The sequence below is a fragment of the Bos indicus genome, chromosome 28 (genome assembly GCF_029378745.1).
Source record: "Bos indicus isolate NIAB-ARS_2022 breed Sahiwal x Tharparkar chromosome 28, NIAB-ARS_B.indTharparkar_mat_pri_1.0, whole genome shotgun sequence".
Lineage (NCBI taxonomy): Eukaryota > Metazoa > Chordata > Mammalia > Artiodactyla > Bovidae > Bos > Bos indicus.
In genome coordinates, this window is record NC_091787.1 from 1,590,024 (window position 1) to 1,609,905 (window position 19,882).

The following is a 19,882-nucleotide window of genomic DNA, read 5'->3' on the forward strand; positions in this document are numbered from 1 at the left end:
TACTGTACTAGTTGAGAGAGTGGACTGTGGAGTGGGACAGATGGGCTGGTTATCTACTGCTACACAAGAAACCATCCCAAACTCCAGTGTGGGTTGGGAATCTGTACACTTACGCAATGCCTCTGCCTCCAGGTCAGCCAGGAGCAGTCTTATTTGAAGGTTTGGCCAGGCAGAGTCTGCACCCAAGCTCAACTGTGTGGCTGTTGGCAGAGTTAGGTCCTCACTGGCTCTTGGTTGGAGGCTGCTCTCAGTTCATTGCCCCAGGGGCCACTTGGTAGGGCAGATGGCTTCCATCTCTCAGCGGTGCCCTGCAGTGCCTGGCATTTTGGGTTCAGTGAATGATGCCTAGTTACCCAGACATTGAATTCCAGTTGTATACGTGATGTCTGTATGCCTCCTGTTGCCAGTGATATCAAGAGGGAAACTTTTATATCCTGCAGTGGCTCCCACCACACCAGGGATAAAAGCTGAACTCCTGATGGTGCCCAAAGCTGTGCCAGTTATGTGTGGGCTTGTTACACTGCCTCAGCCCTGCTGGACTCCTTGGTGTAGTGGGTTCCCTCTTGAACTCCACCTGGCTAACTCCCAGCCACTGTCCAGGTCTGAGCTGAACTACTTCTTCAGATCCCTGGGTATACTCTTCCATAGCATCCATAGTATAGTACAGCATGCACTACAGATTGAAATTACGTTTCTGGCTATCATTTGATTAATACCTGCCCCCTTCTCTAAATTCACGCCAGGGACAGTATCCGTTTTATTTCCACCCACTAACACATTTGATCATAACAGACACATTAGGGTAATTTTTTTTGAATTTCAGTCACTCACAGGGGAGTATCCAAAGTATTGAAAAAGCAAGAGAGTTCCAGAAAAACATCTATTTTTGCTTTATTGACTATGCCAAAGCCTTTGACTGTGTGGACCACAATAAACTGGAAAATTCTGAAAGAGATGGGAATACCAGACCACCTGACCTGCCTCTTGAGAAACCAGTATGCAGGTCAGGAAGCAACAGTTAGAACTGGACATGGAACAACAGACCGGATCCAAATAGGAAAAGAAGTACGTCAGGGCTGTCTATTGTCACCCTGTTTATATAACTTCTATGCAGAGTACATCATGAGAAATGCTGGGCTGGAAGAAGTACAAGCTGGAATCAAGATTGCCAGAAGTATCAATAACCTCAGATATGCAGATGACACCACCCTTATGGCAGAAAGTGAAGAAGAACTAAAGAGCCTCTTGATGAAAGTGAAAGTGGAGAGTGAAAAAGTTGGCTTAAAGCTCAACATTCAGAAAACGAAGATCATGGCATCTGGTCCCATCACTTCATGGCAAATAGGTGGGGAAACTGGAAACAGTGGCAGACTTTATATTTTTGGGCTCCAAAATGACTGCAGATGGTGATTGCAGGCATGAAATTAAAAGACGCTTACTCCTTGGAAGTAAAGTTATGACCAACCTAAACAGCATATTAAAGTGAAAGAAAGTGAAGTTGCTCAGTCGTGTCCGACTCTTTGCGACCCCATGGACTGTAGCCTACCAGGCTCCTCTGTCCATGGGATTTTCCAGGCAATAGTACTGGAGTGGATTGCCATTTCCTTCTTCAGGGGATCTTCCCAACCCAGGGCTCGAACCCGGGTCTCCCGCATTGTAGACAGACGCTTTACTGTCTGAGCCACCAGGGAAGTTAGACAGCATATTAAAAAGCAGAGACATTACTTTGCCAACAAAGGTCCATCTAGTCAAGGTTATGGTTTTTCCAGTGGTCATGTATGGATGTGAGAGTTGGACTATAAAGAAAGCTGAGTGCTGAAGAATTGATGCTTTTGAACTGTGGTGTTGGAGAAGACTCTTGAGAGTCCCTTGTACTGCCAGGAGATCCAACCAGTCCATCCTAAAGGAGACCAGTCCTGGGTGTTCATTGGGAAGGACTGATGCTGAAGCTGAAACTCCAATACTTTGGCCACCTAATGCGAAGAGCTGACTCATTGGAAAAGACCCTGATGCTGGGAGGGATTGGGGGCAGGAGGAGAAGGGGACGACAGAGGATGAGATGGCTGGATGGCATCACCGACTCGATGCACATGGGTTTGGGTGGACTCTGGGAGTTGGTGATGGACAGGGAGGCCTGGTGTGCTGCAGTTCATGGGCTCACAAAGAGTTGGACATGACTGAGCGACTGAACTGACTGATCCAAAGTGTCCTTCAGTGGGTGAAACTGACAAGGAATGTCTGCATTCTTTAAGCTCCACAGTGAAGATTTTCTGTTCCCCACAAAGCAGTTTGAGTCATCTGGCTGCTATGTAGTGACAACAGTTTGGAGTCTTGGTGTCAGTCGGGCAGAGATACAACCAACACTCTTCTAAAACATGCAACTGAAAGACAACTTGAAGTACAGACTAATCTTTTAATTCATGTACTTAATACCAATCTGGGCAATAGCAAAATCAGAAGCCTACATATGCAAGTTTTTTTTTTTTTAAATACAACCAAGACATTTTAAATACAGGCATAAAACAAATGAATAACTAGTAATCATAGATATCCTTAGAAGCTGGATCTTGAACATAATTTTAAATTGTTTTCTGTTTTATGTCTCATTCCTTCATCCTAATTTTTGCTCTTTTGGCCAGTCTATTGCTAAATTACAGAGATTTTTCTAAGAAATTTCAGCTGTTTTTTCCCCCCACCTTACACACTTCGCAAAGATTATCATTGTGTTTTAAAGTAACTTAATATTCTCAGGTGTCTTTCATGTATATGTTTTTTCTTACTGCCAGTTCTTGATCCTGCTTATTGTTGACCTGACAGAGAAGCATGAGTCTTTTAACTATTGCCAGAAACATTGTTACTACAGACCTCAGGCCACGCTTTACCTGGTTCTGTGGGGAGGAAGGGAAACTGCAAGAAGCATGGACCCTGAGCCAGACTGCCTAGTTCAGATTCTGATCTCATCAGTTATTAGCTGTAACCGATGACCCTTGGCACGTGACTTAACCCTTCAGTGCCTCAGTCTTCATCTGTAAAATGAGGATAAAAATGGCACTTAACTTACAGGGATGTTATGGAGATAAATTAATTTTCATAAAGTAATTGGAGTTTCTGGCAGATAGAAGGCACTATATACATGCCTTTTAAATAATTTATGTTTCCTTTCCAGAGTTTTTTAAGTTTTTCTATCTTCAGGGCTATATCCTTTATCTAGAACTTGAAGATTTGAAATATAGACCCTCTCTATAATACATCTGAGACGTGACTATTCCGTGTTGGGTACAGATAGATAAAACAGTTCTTCCAGGTATCTTAGTATTTCATCTACAAACTGGTAATATCTCTAGTCCTATCTGCCTCACAGGATTGCTCTGAAGATAATACAAGAAAGGAACCTAAAGAATTGAGTGTAACCATGTTCTTAGGCAGCTTGTGGACATAAGGACACATACAGACCCTTACAATATTTCTAAGATTCTGGGAAAATAGTGAGGGGCATTCTATAAAGTTAAATTAGTTCACATTAAAATTAATCCAGAAAAGAAAAGGGCCAAAGATGCAGATCATTAAGAGCCTGACATGAAATCACAGTGTGTATGAGATCCGTAGTATGAAGGCAAACTAAGGCATTTATGTGTTTAATCAAAGAAATTCTGCATTAAAAAACAAACATGAAACCTAAAATCAGTGATATTTTCACTTCTGAGAATGATTCAGCTCAATTTAGGAATTCATGGTTTCTAGCAATATACCACACAATCTAAGAGCTCATTTATTATAGATAAGAACACATTTGAATCCCAGGCTTTACCAGTAGACCATGTGGAAGGTGATGCTGTCTGGCTAAGTTGCCAAAGATTTCTTACAATGTCTCAAATACATGAGTTTTTATGAATAAGAAACATTTCCTGTTAATTAGTATTTTAGGCTCAAGTTAAAAAAAAACTTTCTGGGCATAGAATTCTAGTGTCCTTGTCAGAAAATTATGTTTTAAAAGTACATTAAAAAATTTCACACATCATTTACATCTTTAAATAAGTCCTTTACCTGAAATGGTACAATAAATGGTTGGAGTTAGTTAAATGACATCATTTGTAATGCCCCTTAGGGATTTTATCATGGGGTCTTTAAAGAAAACGCAAATAGGATCTCACCAAATAACTACAGATAAAAAAATATATGTCATCTCTGGTCAGCAACTGGCAAGCTTGGATGTGTAAAAAAGTGTTAAATGCTTTCAATAATCCCTGTGAATGCCAAGAAGAAACACAATTTGAGGCCAGCTGAACAGAATACAAGGGGAGACAGGAGGGCAGCTGGGGAGTCCAGTCTGCACGACTGGCTGTCACTCCAAAGACAGGTGCCCTGTGCCTTCCAGAACGGCCCGCACACCCGCCTGTTAAAAGAGATGCCAACACTGTTTTTTGGAAACTAAACACATTTTAATAGAAAACAAAATACAAAATAACTCTTTTCAGAAAACAGAAATATTTAATCCTTTTCACAGACTGTTTATTAAACTGCTATTGCAAAGCAGGTGGGAGGGATGATCTCAGGAGGAAAAGATGCTGGAAAAGCCACACCTCGGAATCATTTGGAAATTCAACATTTTTTAATTCTTTCACTTTTAGACTTTCCACTTCTAATTACTTTCATTTCTTTACCACAATCCGTCCTTTCGGGGGAGAGAATTGTTAACAGAAGTGCAGCCACAAAAAGAATCTTTCTTTCCCACCATTGCTGCAAGAGCCCAAGACTTTCTCAGTCAAATGTGCCCACCCACTTCTAGAAACATGTCAGCTGGAGTGATCCAACTGTCACCCAGGAATTTTCCCTTTCTCCCAATACACTGTATGACCAAGTTCTCTGAATTCCCTGAACCTCAAAATTCCAAGTATCACAGCCAGTGCCAGGAGTAAAACCTGAAAGATGAGAGCAGAGAAGGCCCCCTCTGCCAGTGCTAGGTTTCCTCTTCTCAGTAATAATTATAATAACAATAATAAAAAATCCTGGTTCTCTGTAATCACAGAAAAGGAAAGACATTTGCCAGGATGACCCTGCCCCCTTTCCTAATTCTCACTCCCACTTTCCTACCTGGATAGAGTCCCTTCCACCCAGTGACCCTGCGGCACTGCTCCCAGGGAGGGTGCCTGGCAAACATCCTCAGGTCAAGTGCAGCCCCAGCGAGGCAAGGGCACCTTGGCGCCAGAGATAGGGAGGGCCACACGAGGACACAGTGGAATCTCCGTGATTCCTATCTCACATTTGCTCCCCATCACCACCCTTCCTGCCCCTATCCTTCCACACTTCGGGGCTAAGTCGAGAGTGGTGGTTTCAGGACATCTGCAGGGCAAGGGAGGACACGGGGAGTCTTTCACAGTCTGTTAGTGATTCCATCTGTCTGTCCTAAGACTTGCCGTCTGGAGCCCTTCGCACGCCCCAGTCTGTCATATCAAAGATCCAAATCAATGTTCCTGATTTTCTTGTGTGATTCCAGTCACCAGCAGGAGGTTGCAGGCCATGAACTGCACGCTCAGCACATTGCTCATCTGGCCGGTGTAGACGCCCACGAGCTCGCTGGATGAGCCATCGGCAGGTGTGCTACAGTGTGAGCTTCTGATGTCCCAGACACGCACGGAGTTGTCCATGGACGCTGACGCGACCAGGCTGCTGTCTGGGCTGAAGGTGAGGCTGGTGATGTTGTCCGTGTGGCCCCGCAGCTCTTTGTAGAGGGTCCCGGATGCCAAGTCCCACAGCTTCAGCCGCTGGTCCTCGCCTGCTGATGCCAGGTACTTACCGTTGGGGGAAAAAGCCAGGGAGAGCACAGGGCCGCGGTGGCCCGTGAAGAGCCTCACGGAGTTCCCCTGCTGAGTGCTCCACAGCCGCACCGTCTTGTCGGTTGAGCCCGTGGCTAAGTAGTTTGAATTGGGGTGGAACTTGACGCAGTCCACGTCTGCCAGGTGCCCGGCGTAGATTCGCAGCGGGTACGTCCGATCAAATGACCACAGCCGGGCCGTGCGGTCGTGGGACGCGCTGGCGAAGTACAGGCTGTGCGGGCTGATGTCCAGGTCCCACACGGGGTAGGCGTGGCCCTGGTACAGCACGGTGTTGGTGAAGCTGCCCAGGTCCCAGTACCTGATGGACATGTCTTCAGAGCAGGAGAGCAGCCCCGAGCTGTCCGCGAGGAACCTGGTGCTGTACACTGGCCCACAGTGTCCCCGCAGGACCTTCATCTCTGTGCCTAAGTTGTCGTCCTCGTCATCCTGGGGGTAGTGGGGACACACACAAGAGAAGAGAGTTTAGCGGTCTGCCATGGAAAACAAAATGTCCAGAAACAAAGAGACCTGCTTGGGAAATAGCATCTACCCAGTAAATGGCTCTGTCCTTCAGGGCGACCCCAGGATAGCGCCTTGTAATTGCAGAACTAAATGAAAAGTCTCCTACAACTTACAAACTTGCTTTCTTTAAATTCACCTTGCAGCTAACACTATAGTGAGGCTACTACTGCAGAGTAACGACCGTGGACCTTTCTCTTATGCTAAGGACAGACTTCAAAAGTCAATCACTCGAAAAAATTTATTTTTGATTTTATGTTCTTAGATTCTTTTATTCTACAGGCATGTCTTCCCCTGTCAGTCTTGACTGCTTTGTAGGCCACAGTGCTCCCTGTTTCTAGTCAAGAAAAATCACCCCCAGAGCTGGGGTCAATGATGGAGGCAGATGTGGCTTCACTTCAAGATGCATACAGAACCACTGTGGGAATTTAGCCAAAAATAAAACCTGGACATATCACAGAAATAACTGTGGGCCAGGAAAGTGCAGTCATCAGTAACTTACACCCATGCCCTGTAACCAGACATGAACGGTTGGTACCCAAAAAAAAGAACAGTTTTGAAACCGTGACCTTCTGGATGGGCTCAAATATTTCCCCAAAGTAAAAAAGGAGGCAAGGATTCAGAATTCCTCTCAGAGTCAAGTGACTCTTGTGATTCCTGGAAATAAACCCCTATGTGTGGGGATAAGAAAGACAACTCCTGGTAAAAGGGGCAGGGGCCGGGGGGGGGGGGGGGGGGCGCCCCCTGACACACGCCCAAGCATATTCTGTGGGTTCAAATCTACTTTCTTTTCATTCTCTCGCAGACAAGCTCCTTACAACTGCAACTATCTCAATCCTGGAATTCATAAAGTCAAATGAGTTTCAGTTATACACTGGAGGAATAGAGTTAAGATGAAGCTTCCTGAACCAAATGGGCCTTGCTGGCTTAGAAATACATACCTTTGTGAGCCTTTGTACAGAAAAAAGCCATCCTTTTACGAATGCCTCCAACGTATACATTTTTGAGAAATGAGAAAATAAACATTGATGTTCATGGATATTCAAAATGGCTATTCCAGATAATCAACATTGAAAACACATAAGCATTTGGGAGCTTAAGGTTCTACTGAGCATTACCAAGAATATTAGTAATTTTCCTTTCCAAAGAGGTTACAATAATATTTTAAAATTTCAGGAATGACTCACTGCTCTACACCAGAGAGTTTATTGAGGCGTAAGACGTCTTCGTTTGGAGCAGGAAGTCCTGGCAGTGGGTCCTGCCTCTGAGTGCTCAGGGGCAGAGACAGGAGGATGCACTGGGAGGCAGGTGGACTTCTCAGGGGCCCCATGACTGTCCTGAGCCTGTGTAAAGTGCCTGTTGACTCTATAAACCAAGAAATCAGGAAACGAGAATAGTCCTGCAGGCTAGCCCTATCAACTCCCTGCCAGGACCACAGCTTAAAATAGTTTGGACACATTTTCTTCTGTGGCTCAGCCAGCCCCACAATGGCCTCAGTGCAGTTGAGCTGAAACCCTGAAACAAGCAATGGGTCACCCAAGCCTGACCACACAGACCCCTCCCATCCCTCCCACGCTAATAGGACAACACCCCAAATGTTCTACAACTGTCTAACCCCGCCCCCCACCACAGTAAATTCTACCCCAGATGCATCCCAAATATGAATTTTTAATTTGTAAAATACATTCATGTAATAATAAACTGTATTATATACATTATAAGATATGCTTAAAATAGAAATTTTAAAAGAACAAGAAAAAACAGCTCTTTGAATACTACAGTCTGCTGATGCTGCCTTAGACCAAGGAGCCCTGAGTCTGCTTCTGGACTAGTGTGTCCCCAGTGCCCTCGTTACAGCGCAGTGAGTCCTAGGTCAGGGTGCTCTGGGATCTGAACACGCCTTGGGTTGTCTCCAATAAGCTACCAATGGAGCCGAAAGAAATTAAATATGGCTGGGCTTGGGAGTGGGTAACACCTGGAAGCAGGTGAGACACTGCTACTGTGTGAGCAGACAGCAGCCTGATGGAGGAGAGAAAAGGTGGCTGCTGGGCAGTGTAAATGGACATGTGCTATATGTGTAAATACACAACGGTTTCCAAGGCTTAAGACAAAAAGGCAGAATCTAACAGATTTCATTAAAATTTTGAAAATATTGCTTATATGCAGAATGATAATATTTTGGCTACAATGAATTGAAAATACATTATTAAAATTAATACCAACTACTTCTTACCTTTTTAATGTGATGACTAGAAAAACTTAAATTACACATACGGCTCACACTATATTCCTATTGGCTAGCATAGATCTATGACAGTCTGGTACACAAACTACAGAACTGAGTATTATTGACAACACTGACTTTACTTTTCAAACTTAAAGATGACCAGGTTGGGGCAGAATGACCAGACATTAAATGAACTGAACACAGGAGCTGCACTGCTGGGCTGAGGTTGCAGGGAGGCTGGTGTCCTATCCACATAACTGGAAAGGAGGGTAAGTTCTCCTTTTTGGTCCTGTGGTTTTATCATGCTGCATAAATATTAAAAATACGCAACTGACAATCGACAAGCTCTCTCCGTTGTCCGGTATGGCGCAAAGTGGGAGAGAATGGAAACTGTAATCAGAAATATTCCAGCGAACAAAAGCCCAGGACCAGACGGCTTCACAGCTGAATTCTACCAAAAATTCAGAGAAGAGCTAACACCTATCCTACTCAAACTCTTCCAGAAAATCACAGAGGAAGGTAAACTTCCAAACTCATTCAATGAGGCCACCATCACCCTAATACCAAAACCTGACAAAGATGTCACAAAAAAAGAAAACCACAGGCCAATATCACTGATGAACATAGATGCAAAAATCCTTAACAAAATTCTAGCAAACAGAATCCAAACAACACATTAAAAAGATCATACATCATGACCAAGTGGGCTTTATCCCAGGAATATAATATCTGCAAATCAATTAATGTAATACAACACATTAACAAACTGAAAAATAAAAACCATATTATTATCTCAATAGAAGCAGAGAAGTTTTTGACAAAATTCAACATCCATTTATGATAAAAACCCTCCAGAAAGCAGGAATAAAAGGAACATATCTCAACATAATAAAACCTATATATGACAAACCCACAGCAAACATTATCCTCAATGGTGAAAAATTGAGAGCATATCCCCTAAAGTCAGGAACAAGACAAGGGTGCCCACTCTCACCAGTACTATTCAACATAGTTTTGGAAGTTTTGGCCACAGTAATCAGAGCAGAGAAAGAAATAAAAGGAATCCAGACTGGAAAAGAAGAAGTAAAACTCTCACTGTTTGCAGATAACATGATCCTCTACATAGAAAACCCTAAAGACTCCACCAGAAAATTACTAGAGCTAATCAATGAATATAGTAAAGTTGCAGGATATAAAATCAACACACAGAAATCCCCTACATTCCTATACACTAACAATGAGAAAACAGAAAGAGAAATTAAGGAAACGATTCCATTCACCATTGCAACAAAAAGAATAAAATACTTATGAATATATCTACCTAAAGAAACCAAAGACCTATATATAGAAAACTATAAAACACTGGTGAAAGAAATCAAAGAGGACACAAATAGATGGAGAAATATACCGTGTTCATGGATCGGAAGAATCAATATAGTGAATATGAGTATACTACCCAAAGCAATCTATAGATTCAATGCAATCCCTATCAAGCTACCAACGGTATTTTTCATAGAACTAGAACAAATAATTTCACAATTTGTATGGAAATACAAAAAACCTTGAATAGCCAAAGCAATCTTGAGAAAGAAGAATGGAACTGGAGGAATCAACCTCCCCGACTTCAGGCTCTACTATAAAGCCACAGTCATCAACAGTATGGTACTGGCACAAAGACAGAAATATAGATCAATAAAACAAAATAGAAAGCCCAGAGATAAATCCATGCACCTATGGACACCTTATCTTTGACAAAGGAGGCAAGAATATACAATGGAGAAAAGACAATCTTTTTAACAAATGGTGCTGGGAAAACTGGTCAACGACTTGTAAAAAAAATAAAACTAGAACACTTTCTAACACCATACACAAAAATAAACTCAAAATGGATTAAAGATCTAAACATAAGGCCAGAAACTATAAAACTCCTAGAGACATAACAAAGGCAAAACACTCTCCGACATAAAATCACAGCAGGATCCTCTATGCCCCACCTCCCAGAATATTGGAAATAAAAGCAAAAATAAACAAATGGGACCTAATTAAAATTAAAGGCTTTTGCACAACAAAGGAAACTATAAGCAAGGTGAAAAGACTGCCTTCAGAATGGGAGAAAATAGTAGCAAACGAAGCAATGGACAAAGAATTAATCTCACAAATATACAAGCAACTCCTGCAGCTCAATTTCAGAAAAATAAATGACCCAATAAAAAAATGGGCCAAAGAACTAAACAGACATTTCTCTAAAGAAGACATACAGATGGCTAACAAACACATGAAAAGATGCTCAACATCACTCATTATCAGAGAAATGCAAATCAAAACCACAATGAGGTACCATTTCACGCCAGTCAGAATGGCTGCTATCCAAAAGTCTACAAGCAATAAATGCTGGAGAGGGTGTGAAGAAAAGAGAACCCTCTTACACTGTTGGTGGAAATGCAAACTAGTACAGCTACTATGGAGAACAGTGTGGAGATTCCTGAAAAAACTGGAAATAGAACTGCCATATGACCCAGCAATCCCACTGCTGGGCATACACAATGAGGAAACCAGAATTGAAAGAGACACGTGTACCCCAATGTTCATTGCAGCACTGTTTACAATAGCCAGGACATGGAAGCAACCTAGATGTCCATCAGCAGACAAATGGATAAGAAAGCTGTGGTACATATACACAATGGAGTATTACTCAGCCATTAAAAACAATACATTTGAATCAGTTCTAATGAGGTGGATGAAACTGGAGCCTATTATACAGAGTGAAGTAAGCCAGAAAGAAAAACAGCAATACTGTATACTAATGCATATATATGGAATTTAGAAAAAAGGTAACAATAACCCTGTATGCAAGACAGCAAAAGAGACACAGATGTATAGAACAGTCTTATGGACTCTGTGGGAGAGGGAGAGGGTGGGATGATTTGGGAGAATGGCATTGAAACATGTATATTATCATATGTGAAACAGATTGCCAGTCCAGGTTCGATGCATGAGACAGGGTGCTCGGGGCTGGTGCACTGGGATGACTCAGAGGGATGGTATGGGGAGGAAGGTGGGAGGGGGGTTGAAGATGGGGAACGCATGTACACCTGTGGCAGATTCATGTTAATGTATGACAAAACCAGTATAATACTGCATAGTAATCAGCCTCCAAAAAAATAAAGTGGAAAAGAAAATATTACTGATAAAATGAAAAAAAAAGTGGGAGAGCAGTCCTGCTCTCCACTCCGCCTGTCTCTACCACAAGGCGGCTGCCAGCAGCAGGGTGACAGAAGCAGCAGTACTGGGCCATCAAACAGATTCCCGAGGCCAATCAAGATTACCTTCCAGTACAAACGGCAGAAGCTGAGGGCAGTGCTGTAAATCCAGCTGAATTGGGGGTAATTTTATGCTTACACAGAAGATTTTGGTTATTGCTCTTTTTTAAAAAATGAGATAAAATTCACATATTATAAAATTCAGTGGTAGCTGGGGGGGATCTTAAAAATTTTTATTTTAATCTAATGTTCTTTCTATCTTTGCAGCTATCTTTCTGCCTTTGCTATCTTCCTTTATATTATTTTTTAATGCCTAGACTAATCCCCAAACCAGTATCATATCATCAAAACTAGTAAGGTCAGCAGAAATAATTTTTCTAAACAGAAAATTCAGAGTAGATGAGGGCAGTATCCCTCACTGCATGTGAAGAGCCTCCAAGAAGCTAAAACTGTCCCCAATGAAAAGAAACTTGATAATTCAAATATGCAATGAAAAGTATTCTGGAAGGCACTACAGATTGTAGAAATCAAAGTTTGTGCATCAGAATTTAGATTCTTTATTCATCATAACAAACTCCTCTAATTTTCCTCTCTCAGCTTCAAGAAGCAAAGACTCAAAGGCCATGCTAACTGGAAAATGACTCAGAAAACAGGAATAGGTAAAAAAGGCTGACTTTATACATCCAATATTCTTGACATCGTATCAGCAACTGGAAATTAACTTGGGTGACTTTTTAAAAAAACCCTTAACCTTTCAACCTAGTGCAAAGAATTTTCTATCCAAAGTAAGCTGAGTCTGAGCTACCTGAATTCCAATGGTGATATGACAAAGGTATTCATCCTGCAAATTCTGAGGCACCACTCTCAGGCAAGGTGAACTCTGTGAAGTTCCATGTCTATTTCCCTTTGCCCTCACTTTTTCTGAACCAGTGCTTCTCAGTGACTTGAAACTCAGGCCACTAGGCCTGCCCTTTCCAATGACCACCCCCAATCAAAGCAAACAAAATCATTACACAGACTGCTGGACGAAAACAGGGCACCCTGGGAGAAGTCAGAGGACTGCACTGCTGTGAAAGGCCAAGGGCACCCAGGGTTGGGGGGAGGGGAAAGACAAACAGCATCCTAGTTTACCCTTGGGAAACAGCAATATACCTTTTGACCCAGTAAACCTACTTCTGATTACTTATATATGTACACATGCACACTCACACACATAGCTAAAGGTCTTTAGGCTCAGCAATGGTATCCACATTTCAGGTAGTAATACATACTGACCATTCCTTAATGATGTTCAGCTCATATTAACATTTCCCTCTTGGCCAAGGTTGGCCATTAGCAGGAATTCACTGGTTACAGGTTACTAGGCATTAGTCTGGCATTAGTTATATTATGAGGAATATAATGAAGTCCATTTGCTGTAAGATCTGTCATGTTTGGTAAGAATACTCGAAGCACATTAGTAAGGCAGGTGCAGGGAAGAAAAATCGATATGCCTACCTCCTCCTCTAGGAAATCACAAGCCAAGTGGATGCGGGACACATCTACTTGATGGGGTTCGGACTTTAACTTCTTGGAACGCAGACTCCACAGTTTTATACAGGAGTTGTCAAAGCCTGCTGCAAGCAGCTTGCTGTCCGGGGAGACCTCTGCAGTGTTCAGCAGCTGCTCTGTGTTGTAGAAGGCATAGAAGTAGATGGTGGTGAGGGAGGGGGGGCCGTCCTTGACGCGCTTGATGCTCTCCTGCAGGAGCTCCAGCGCGGCCTCATTCTGCAGGATGGGCGCTGGCATGTCGGCGGGCTCCAGGCCGCCACCCTCGCCTCGGAAGGAACCACCACTGGTGTAGAGCTGGTAGTCTGTCCTCTTGGCGGGCTGCACGTCCAGATGGATGTGCCAGGCGAGGATCCTGCACAGCGCGGTGTTGTTGTCACTCTGGAGGTAGCGGAGAAGGTAGTTGTAGCTGTCTTCCTGCAGACGAACCACGTATTTGTTGTCCAGGAAGGCTCGCAGCCGGAAGTTAGACAGGATGTCCTGGATGGTCTGAGTGGTCTGGAGCTGCTCGATAACATCCTTCTGGCTGGCATTCTGCAGAAACATTCCATGGAAGCGGCTGTAAAAGCTTTCCACTGTGCTCTTCGGACTGTTCTGGATCAGGGTGAGATGGAGGTAGACAAAGAGAGGGTAGAGGAGAGGCATCACTTCATGGCTGTGCTGGGAGTCAGAATCTGTAAGGAAAAACAAGTGAAGCCTTTATAACCAGCATGGTCTCCTGTGGAGCGCACAGTCCCCTTCTGGCCAGGACCTTACTTTCTGAGGCTATGGATTGAAGCATAAGCCCAACACAAAATTCTGGAAACTTGAAGCCAAAGACTTTGGACCAAGGAAGGAAGATCAGACCCAGAAGGCCAGCAAACCTGGAATTTGATGCCCAGAGGCTAAACAGTGTGCCTCTTCTCACATACATTCAAAGGAGCTTGTATCCAGGCCTTTGGGTTAGTATTTTCCCCAATGTATTAGCGTTGCTTAAATTGGGATCTCAGGCCTTGGAGAGACCTTACGTGGATTCTGGGGAGACCGAGTTCTTCACAGAAACTTTAATTTGATAATTTAAAAAGTAAACACAGGTAAATTCAGAATTATCTGGATAGTCTTTAGCAAGTACTGGCATACAGTTTTAGTGCTCTCATCTCCTGCAATAACATCAAAGTTCTTAGTTTAGTGGGTTCACTTACACATACAGCCCCCTGGTTGGCATGTCCCAATGCTAAGACGACATTGTTCATCCCTAAGTGTCTCACACCTGTCAGTGTACTTATTTTGATTTTGTTGGTTAAAAAGGACAACTTCTCTTTGCAGTGATAATTTATAAGAGGAATATTTTCATGTCATTAAAACTAAATAATTTACCAATGTGAGACTTAAACACCATGAAACCACATGACAAAGAATGTTCAAATAAGTGTCCAGTTTTGTCACAGGCTAATGAGAATAGCACAGAGGTGTGTGTGTGTGACACCTAAGTGAGGGAGGGCAGAGAGCTGTGACAGAGCAAAGGTTCCACGGCCACGTGGACAGAGGCAAGTGGCCAGCAAGGAGGGACGCCTGTGCACCAGCACCTCGGGGCAACAGGGGAACATCAGCCCTCGGTCCATGTGGAGCTGCTGCTGCTAAGTCACTTCAGTCGTGTCAGACTCTGTGTGACCCCACAGACGGCAGCCCACCAGGCTCCCCCATCCCTGGGATTCTCCAGGCAAGAACACTGGAGTGGGTTGCCATTTCCTTCTCCAATGCATGAAAGTGAAAAGTGAAAGTGAAGTCGCTCAGTCGTGTCCGACTCTTAGCGACCCCATGGACTGCAGCCTACCAGGCTCCTCCGTCCATGGGATTTTCCAGGCAACAGTACTGGAGTGGGGTGCCATTGCCTTCTCCGCCATGTGGAGCAGTGAGCTATTTATGGCAAAATCCATCTGTTATATTCACTGGCTAATCTGAACTTTATTTTTTGTGATTTTACTTGTACTTTATTTGTAGATGAGTTTAGGTTCAAACAAAATAAAGGAAGCATACAAGTTTCATATCTAGTGTAATGTCTGTATGTACCTAAGTAAATTAATATAAAAATGCTTTAAGTTAGCACTTATGTAACATTCTGATATTTTCTTTTTTTATTCCATGGAAAGGAATCCAGACCTGTCTCAAGACTCAGGAATACTGAATTAGGGCACTTATCTCTCTAATCAGAAGGGAGATGATTCCAGCATGTTACCTCTGCTTAATGCTCTATTTCATCTTACCACAGGTGAATTAACTGCATAGTATGTGCATTTAAGGATAAACATGCCCCCACTCAAACGCATTCTTAGAAGATGAACTTCAATTACAGCGATCCCACACTGAATTAGGGCTGCTGCCCAGCTGCTGTAGGCTCCTGCCTCTGAGCCAACAGGTGCAGGGTTTTCTGGTGCTGGCCCTGGGTGACTGAGCCTGACTGCCGAGAGGAAGCTGCACTGCTGCTCCACAGGGGGAAAGGAGAGCGTGTCTGCAACAGAGGAGGTCACTAACGGCATCTTAGTGCTACCATCCCTGAGGTGAAGGTGAATAAACAAATGTAGCAATCCAACCAAGGCAGGACTAGTAGTGGCCCAGACCCTTCAGGAACGAAGGTTTGTGTCATCCCACCATGTAAAGAACCAGGACCAGCTGAGGTGCTAACTAAAGGTAAAAGCAATACTGAATAGGGAGTAGAAAAAGGTAGTTAAAGACCAGCTATGACCATGTGACCAGTTTCAGACCTCAGAACTGTACCTATCATGAGTACTCCTCCTTATTATGAACATGTTGGTGTGAGTATCTGTACAGAAGCAAATACCTTTGTTTCCTTTCTTTTCTTATCCCCTTACCATAGAATATAAGTTACACTGACTTTGCATCATAGTATTTACTCCTTTTTTTGGCTGTGCCACATGGCATGCAGGGTCTTAGTTCCCTGACCAGGGACTGAACCCATGTCCCCTGCAGTGGAAGCACAGAGTCCTGACCACTGGACCACCAGGAAGTCCCTGTATTCAAATCACGGAGTTTCAGGAAGAGTAAACATTACCTGTGGACTTTGTTTCTTCTTCTGAGAAAGTGATTGGGGAATTCTTGGTTGTTGTTCAGTTGCTAAGTCTTGTCTGACTCTATGTACCCCCACAGACTGCCAGACTTCCCTGTCCTTCACTATCTCCCACAGTTGGCTGAAGTTCATGTCTGTTGAGTCAACAATGCAATCTAATCATCTCATCCTCTGCTGCCCCCTTCTCCTATTGCCTTCAATCCTTCCCAACATCAGGGTCTTTTCCAATTAGTCGGCTATTCGCACCCAGTGGCCAAATATAGCTGTACCGAGTGTTAGGCAGAATTATGACCTTGTTAATCATCTTTATTTGGAGATTAATTATCTTTTAAGAAGTTGGGTATGGGTGCCAAGTTCAGTGGGTAGACTTATGATGGTTAATTTTATGTGTCAATGAAGCTAGGACACAGTGCTTAGATATTGCGTCAAACATTCTAGATGTTTCTGTGAAGGAAATTTTTTAGATGAGATGAACATTTAAATCAGTAGACTAAGCATAGTGGGTTCCCCTCCATATGTGGGTGGGACTTATCCAATCAGCTGAAGGTCTTAGGAACACAAAGAGGAGAAGAGGGAATTCTGCCAGCAGACTGCTTTTGGACATGAACTGTGGCTCTCCTGGGTCCCAGTCTGCAGGCCTACCCTGAAGATTTTGGACTTGTCAGTCTCTGCAATCATATGAGCCAACTCCTTAAGATAAATCTCTTTCTTTATATATACATTCCATTCTGTTGGTTCTGTTTCTCTAGAGAACCCTGACTAATACAGATTTTGGTATTTCTTTGAATACTGTAATTCTTTAGAAGACCTCTGGAAAATTTCAATCTCAAAATACTAACAAAAAGATTCAATTTTATCAATTAGACATTCAATATGTTCTATTGGGGTGAAGGGCTGTTTTCAACTCCTTACAATCTTAAGTTTCAGGCTTATTTTTGAAAATGAGAGGTATTTTAATTTACTAAGCTCAGAATAAAAAAAAAACACAAAACACTAGCCATCCAGAAATAGGGATGCGGTACTTTAAAAATTCCCATCAACATATCTGGAACAAGGTGAGATTAACTTGAAGTTTTAGCTCAATTTTAATCTTGTTCCCTTGTAATCATAATATACACCTTATGTTTTACTGAAAGGACACTAAGTCAAACAAACACCAATTCTCATTCCCTGGCCTTTCTCCACAGGGTTGGGCCTTCAGACACAACCCAACACCTTCCTTTGTTTGTAGGCAGCACCACTGACCTGACCCTTCCCATCCATGCCTGTGAGCTCCTCTTCCTACCTTGCTCTTCAAAGGCTCACCTCACTTTAAGGAACTAACACTGCGTGTGTGGCTTCTATGAGCCAGGCACTTACACCCAAACTGTATCTAAGAGTCCCAGGTATCTGCAGGTTCAGATCAGAGTGACTGACTCCAGTCTATGCTCTTCCTACTGAGTGTCTTAGAGAAAAGGCCCTCAACAGGCGAGCTCACAGAACCTCTCACCCCATAGCTTCTAGAGAAGAAACATGCTGCAGGTGCTACAGCCTTGGTACTCACTTTCTCCATTATTTCCTTTAGGATTTTTCATCTCCTAGCCTTTAATTTGTACTTTCCCATAGCTGATGCTGAGTTATGTACCTTACATGCTATGCAGCAGGATGCCATCATCCTAACCATTTAAAAAGTAAAACCTGACTTATTTCTGCCCAGTATACCACCCCCCACCCCCCACTCCAAGCCCGTCATTCTCAGCTCTCCTTCCTTTACTCCTGGATATCTCACCTTGACGATAGAACTATGGACTCAAAACACCGCTTTCCACTTCCGCAGCCCTGTCTCCCTGCTCAGGGCCTCTGTGCACTTGGGCTGGCCTCCATCGCCCCGTTAACACACACTCTGTCCACTGCTCCCCTATCCACAGTCACACCCAGGCCTGTCTCCATCACGCAGGATGAAGGTCACACGTCTAAGCCTGTGGTCAAATCCTGCCTCCATTCTGTCTTTATCTTCAATCTGAAAGCCCATTTTCAACAAAGGGCTTCTTCAAGGTTCCTGAAAACATAATCACCACCTCTGCCACTCTGTCCATGCCTCTGCACAGAGCCCGAATCCTTCTACTTCTCTTCCACAGATGTCTGAAATCCAAGTGCTAATGTAAAGCCTACCCTCCTAAAGAAAGCCGCCTCTAACTGCCACACCCCAATCTCTCTCTCCCTTCACTTCAAATGCAGACTCAATACCCCATGACTGGTTCCATACTGGTTCATGAAAACACTTCCCCTACTGTCACATTTCATGCAAAAACTGTGACTTTTAGCCCTCTTAGGATTAATCACCAATTCAGATTAATGACTATATGTTATACTTCTATCCTGGGGCTCAGGAGATAATTATTCATTTGATTTGGCTGACTACTCTTCAGAGACCTGATGGTAGAGAAAAATGTTCCAGGAAAAAGCATTCTGTAAGGAAAAACCATATATATTCTCCCTTTCAAAATAACCTGTGACCAAGGACTGAAGAATTAAATTATAGACAAACAGGCAACTTTCTCAGTTTTGAAACAAGATGAGAAATTACACAGGAAAAGGCTAATAGAGACTATCTCAGTGACAGATTTGGAGCTTCCCAAGTTGTCTGGCTCCGTCATCAGAGGGCAGGCCCCCCACCAACACACTCTACTGTTCCCCCTAGCCCCAGTGCAATCAGTGCCTCATGTACATACAGTCTGAATGGATGCAAGACAGGGGCTAAATGAGGCCAGGCATTTCTTTCTAAACCAACTTCCTCATCACTAGATTGATGAGAGAACTCATCTAGAAAGGGGAAATCATAGCTGTATAAACCAAGTGAAATAATTTTCTAAAAACAGATTTTAAAAAAAATTTAAAAATTGCTTAAAGCCTCAAAAACCAATGCCAATAGTTAAAAATATCTCATCTCCAAGTTCTTGCTTACCTCTGATTGAAATTCTTTTTATAAATCCAGTTTTTCTTTTTTTATCTTTAGCCGACACAGAAAGCAACTAATCGCTGTTCTCAGAGATTTAACATTCATACGATATAATGATCTTACTGGAGTTTCTTTCTTTACAGTTTAAACAGAATAGATTCTTTTTATTAAACTGTTAATCTTCACAATTTTTTAATTTCTGTAACAATTGAACAGACTATTCTCTATTTATGAATCCCATCACTCAACATCTGTGAAACTGATAAGATAACCCTCTCTAGGGTTTTATTTTGTAACCTTTATCTCCTGAAACATACTGGTCATTTTGCCCAACTACAGAATGCAGGAAATGTGGATTCTTTGCTTTAAAACACTAGCCACTATGAGGGTGAAGTAAAATTAGAACTCTCAGTGTATAATCAGGTATATTATTTTTGGTTTATATACTTGATTGCTTACTAAAATTATTAACTCAAGGATCGTTCAAATAAGGAAAGAAAAATAAAAGAACTT

General features: G+C 42.8%; 1 protein-coding gene across 5 annotated transcripts in view; it reads right to left on the reverse strand.

Moving 5' to 3' along the window:
* Nucleotides 1-2,393: 2,393 nt before the first annotated feature.
* Nucleotides 2,394-19,882, reverse strand: part of TAF5L (TATA-box binding protein associated factor 5 like) — a 33,732-nt gene continuing 16,243 nt past the window's right edge. For all 5 annotated transcript variants that reach the window (XM_070782127.1, XM_070782125.1, XM_070782123.1 and 2 more), the window contains 2 exons: nucleotides 13,317-14,041; nucleotides 2,394-6,260 (listed from right to left, as the gene is read on the reverse strand). In XM_070782127.1, the coding sequence (XP_070638228.1) occupies nucleotides 5,463-6,260; nucleotides 13,317-14,041 (1,523 nt within the window). In that variant the 3' untranslated portion in view covers nucleotides 2,394-5,462. The remainder of the gene's footprint in view (nucleotides 6,261-13,316; nucleotides 14,042-19,882) is intronic.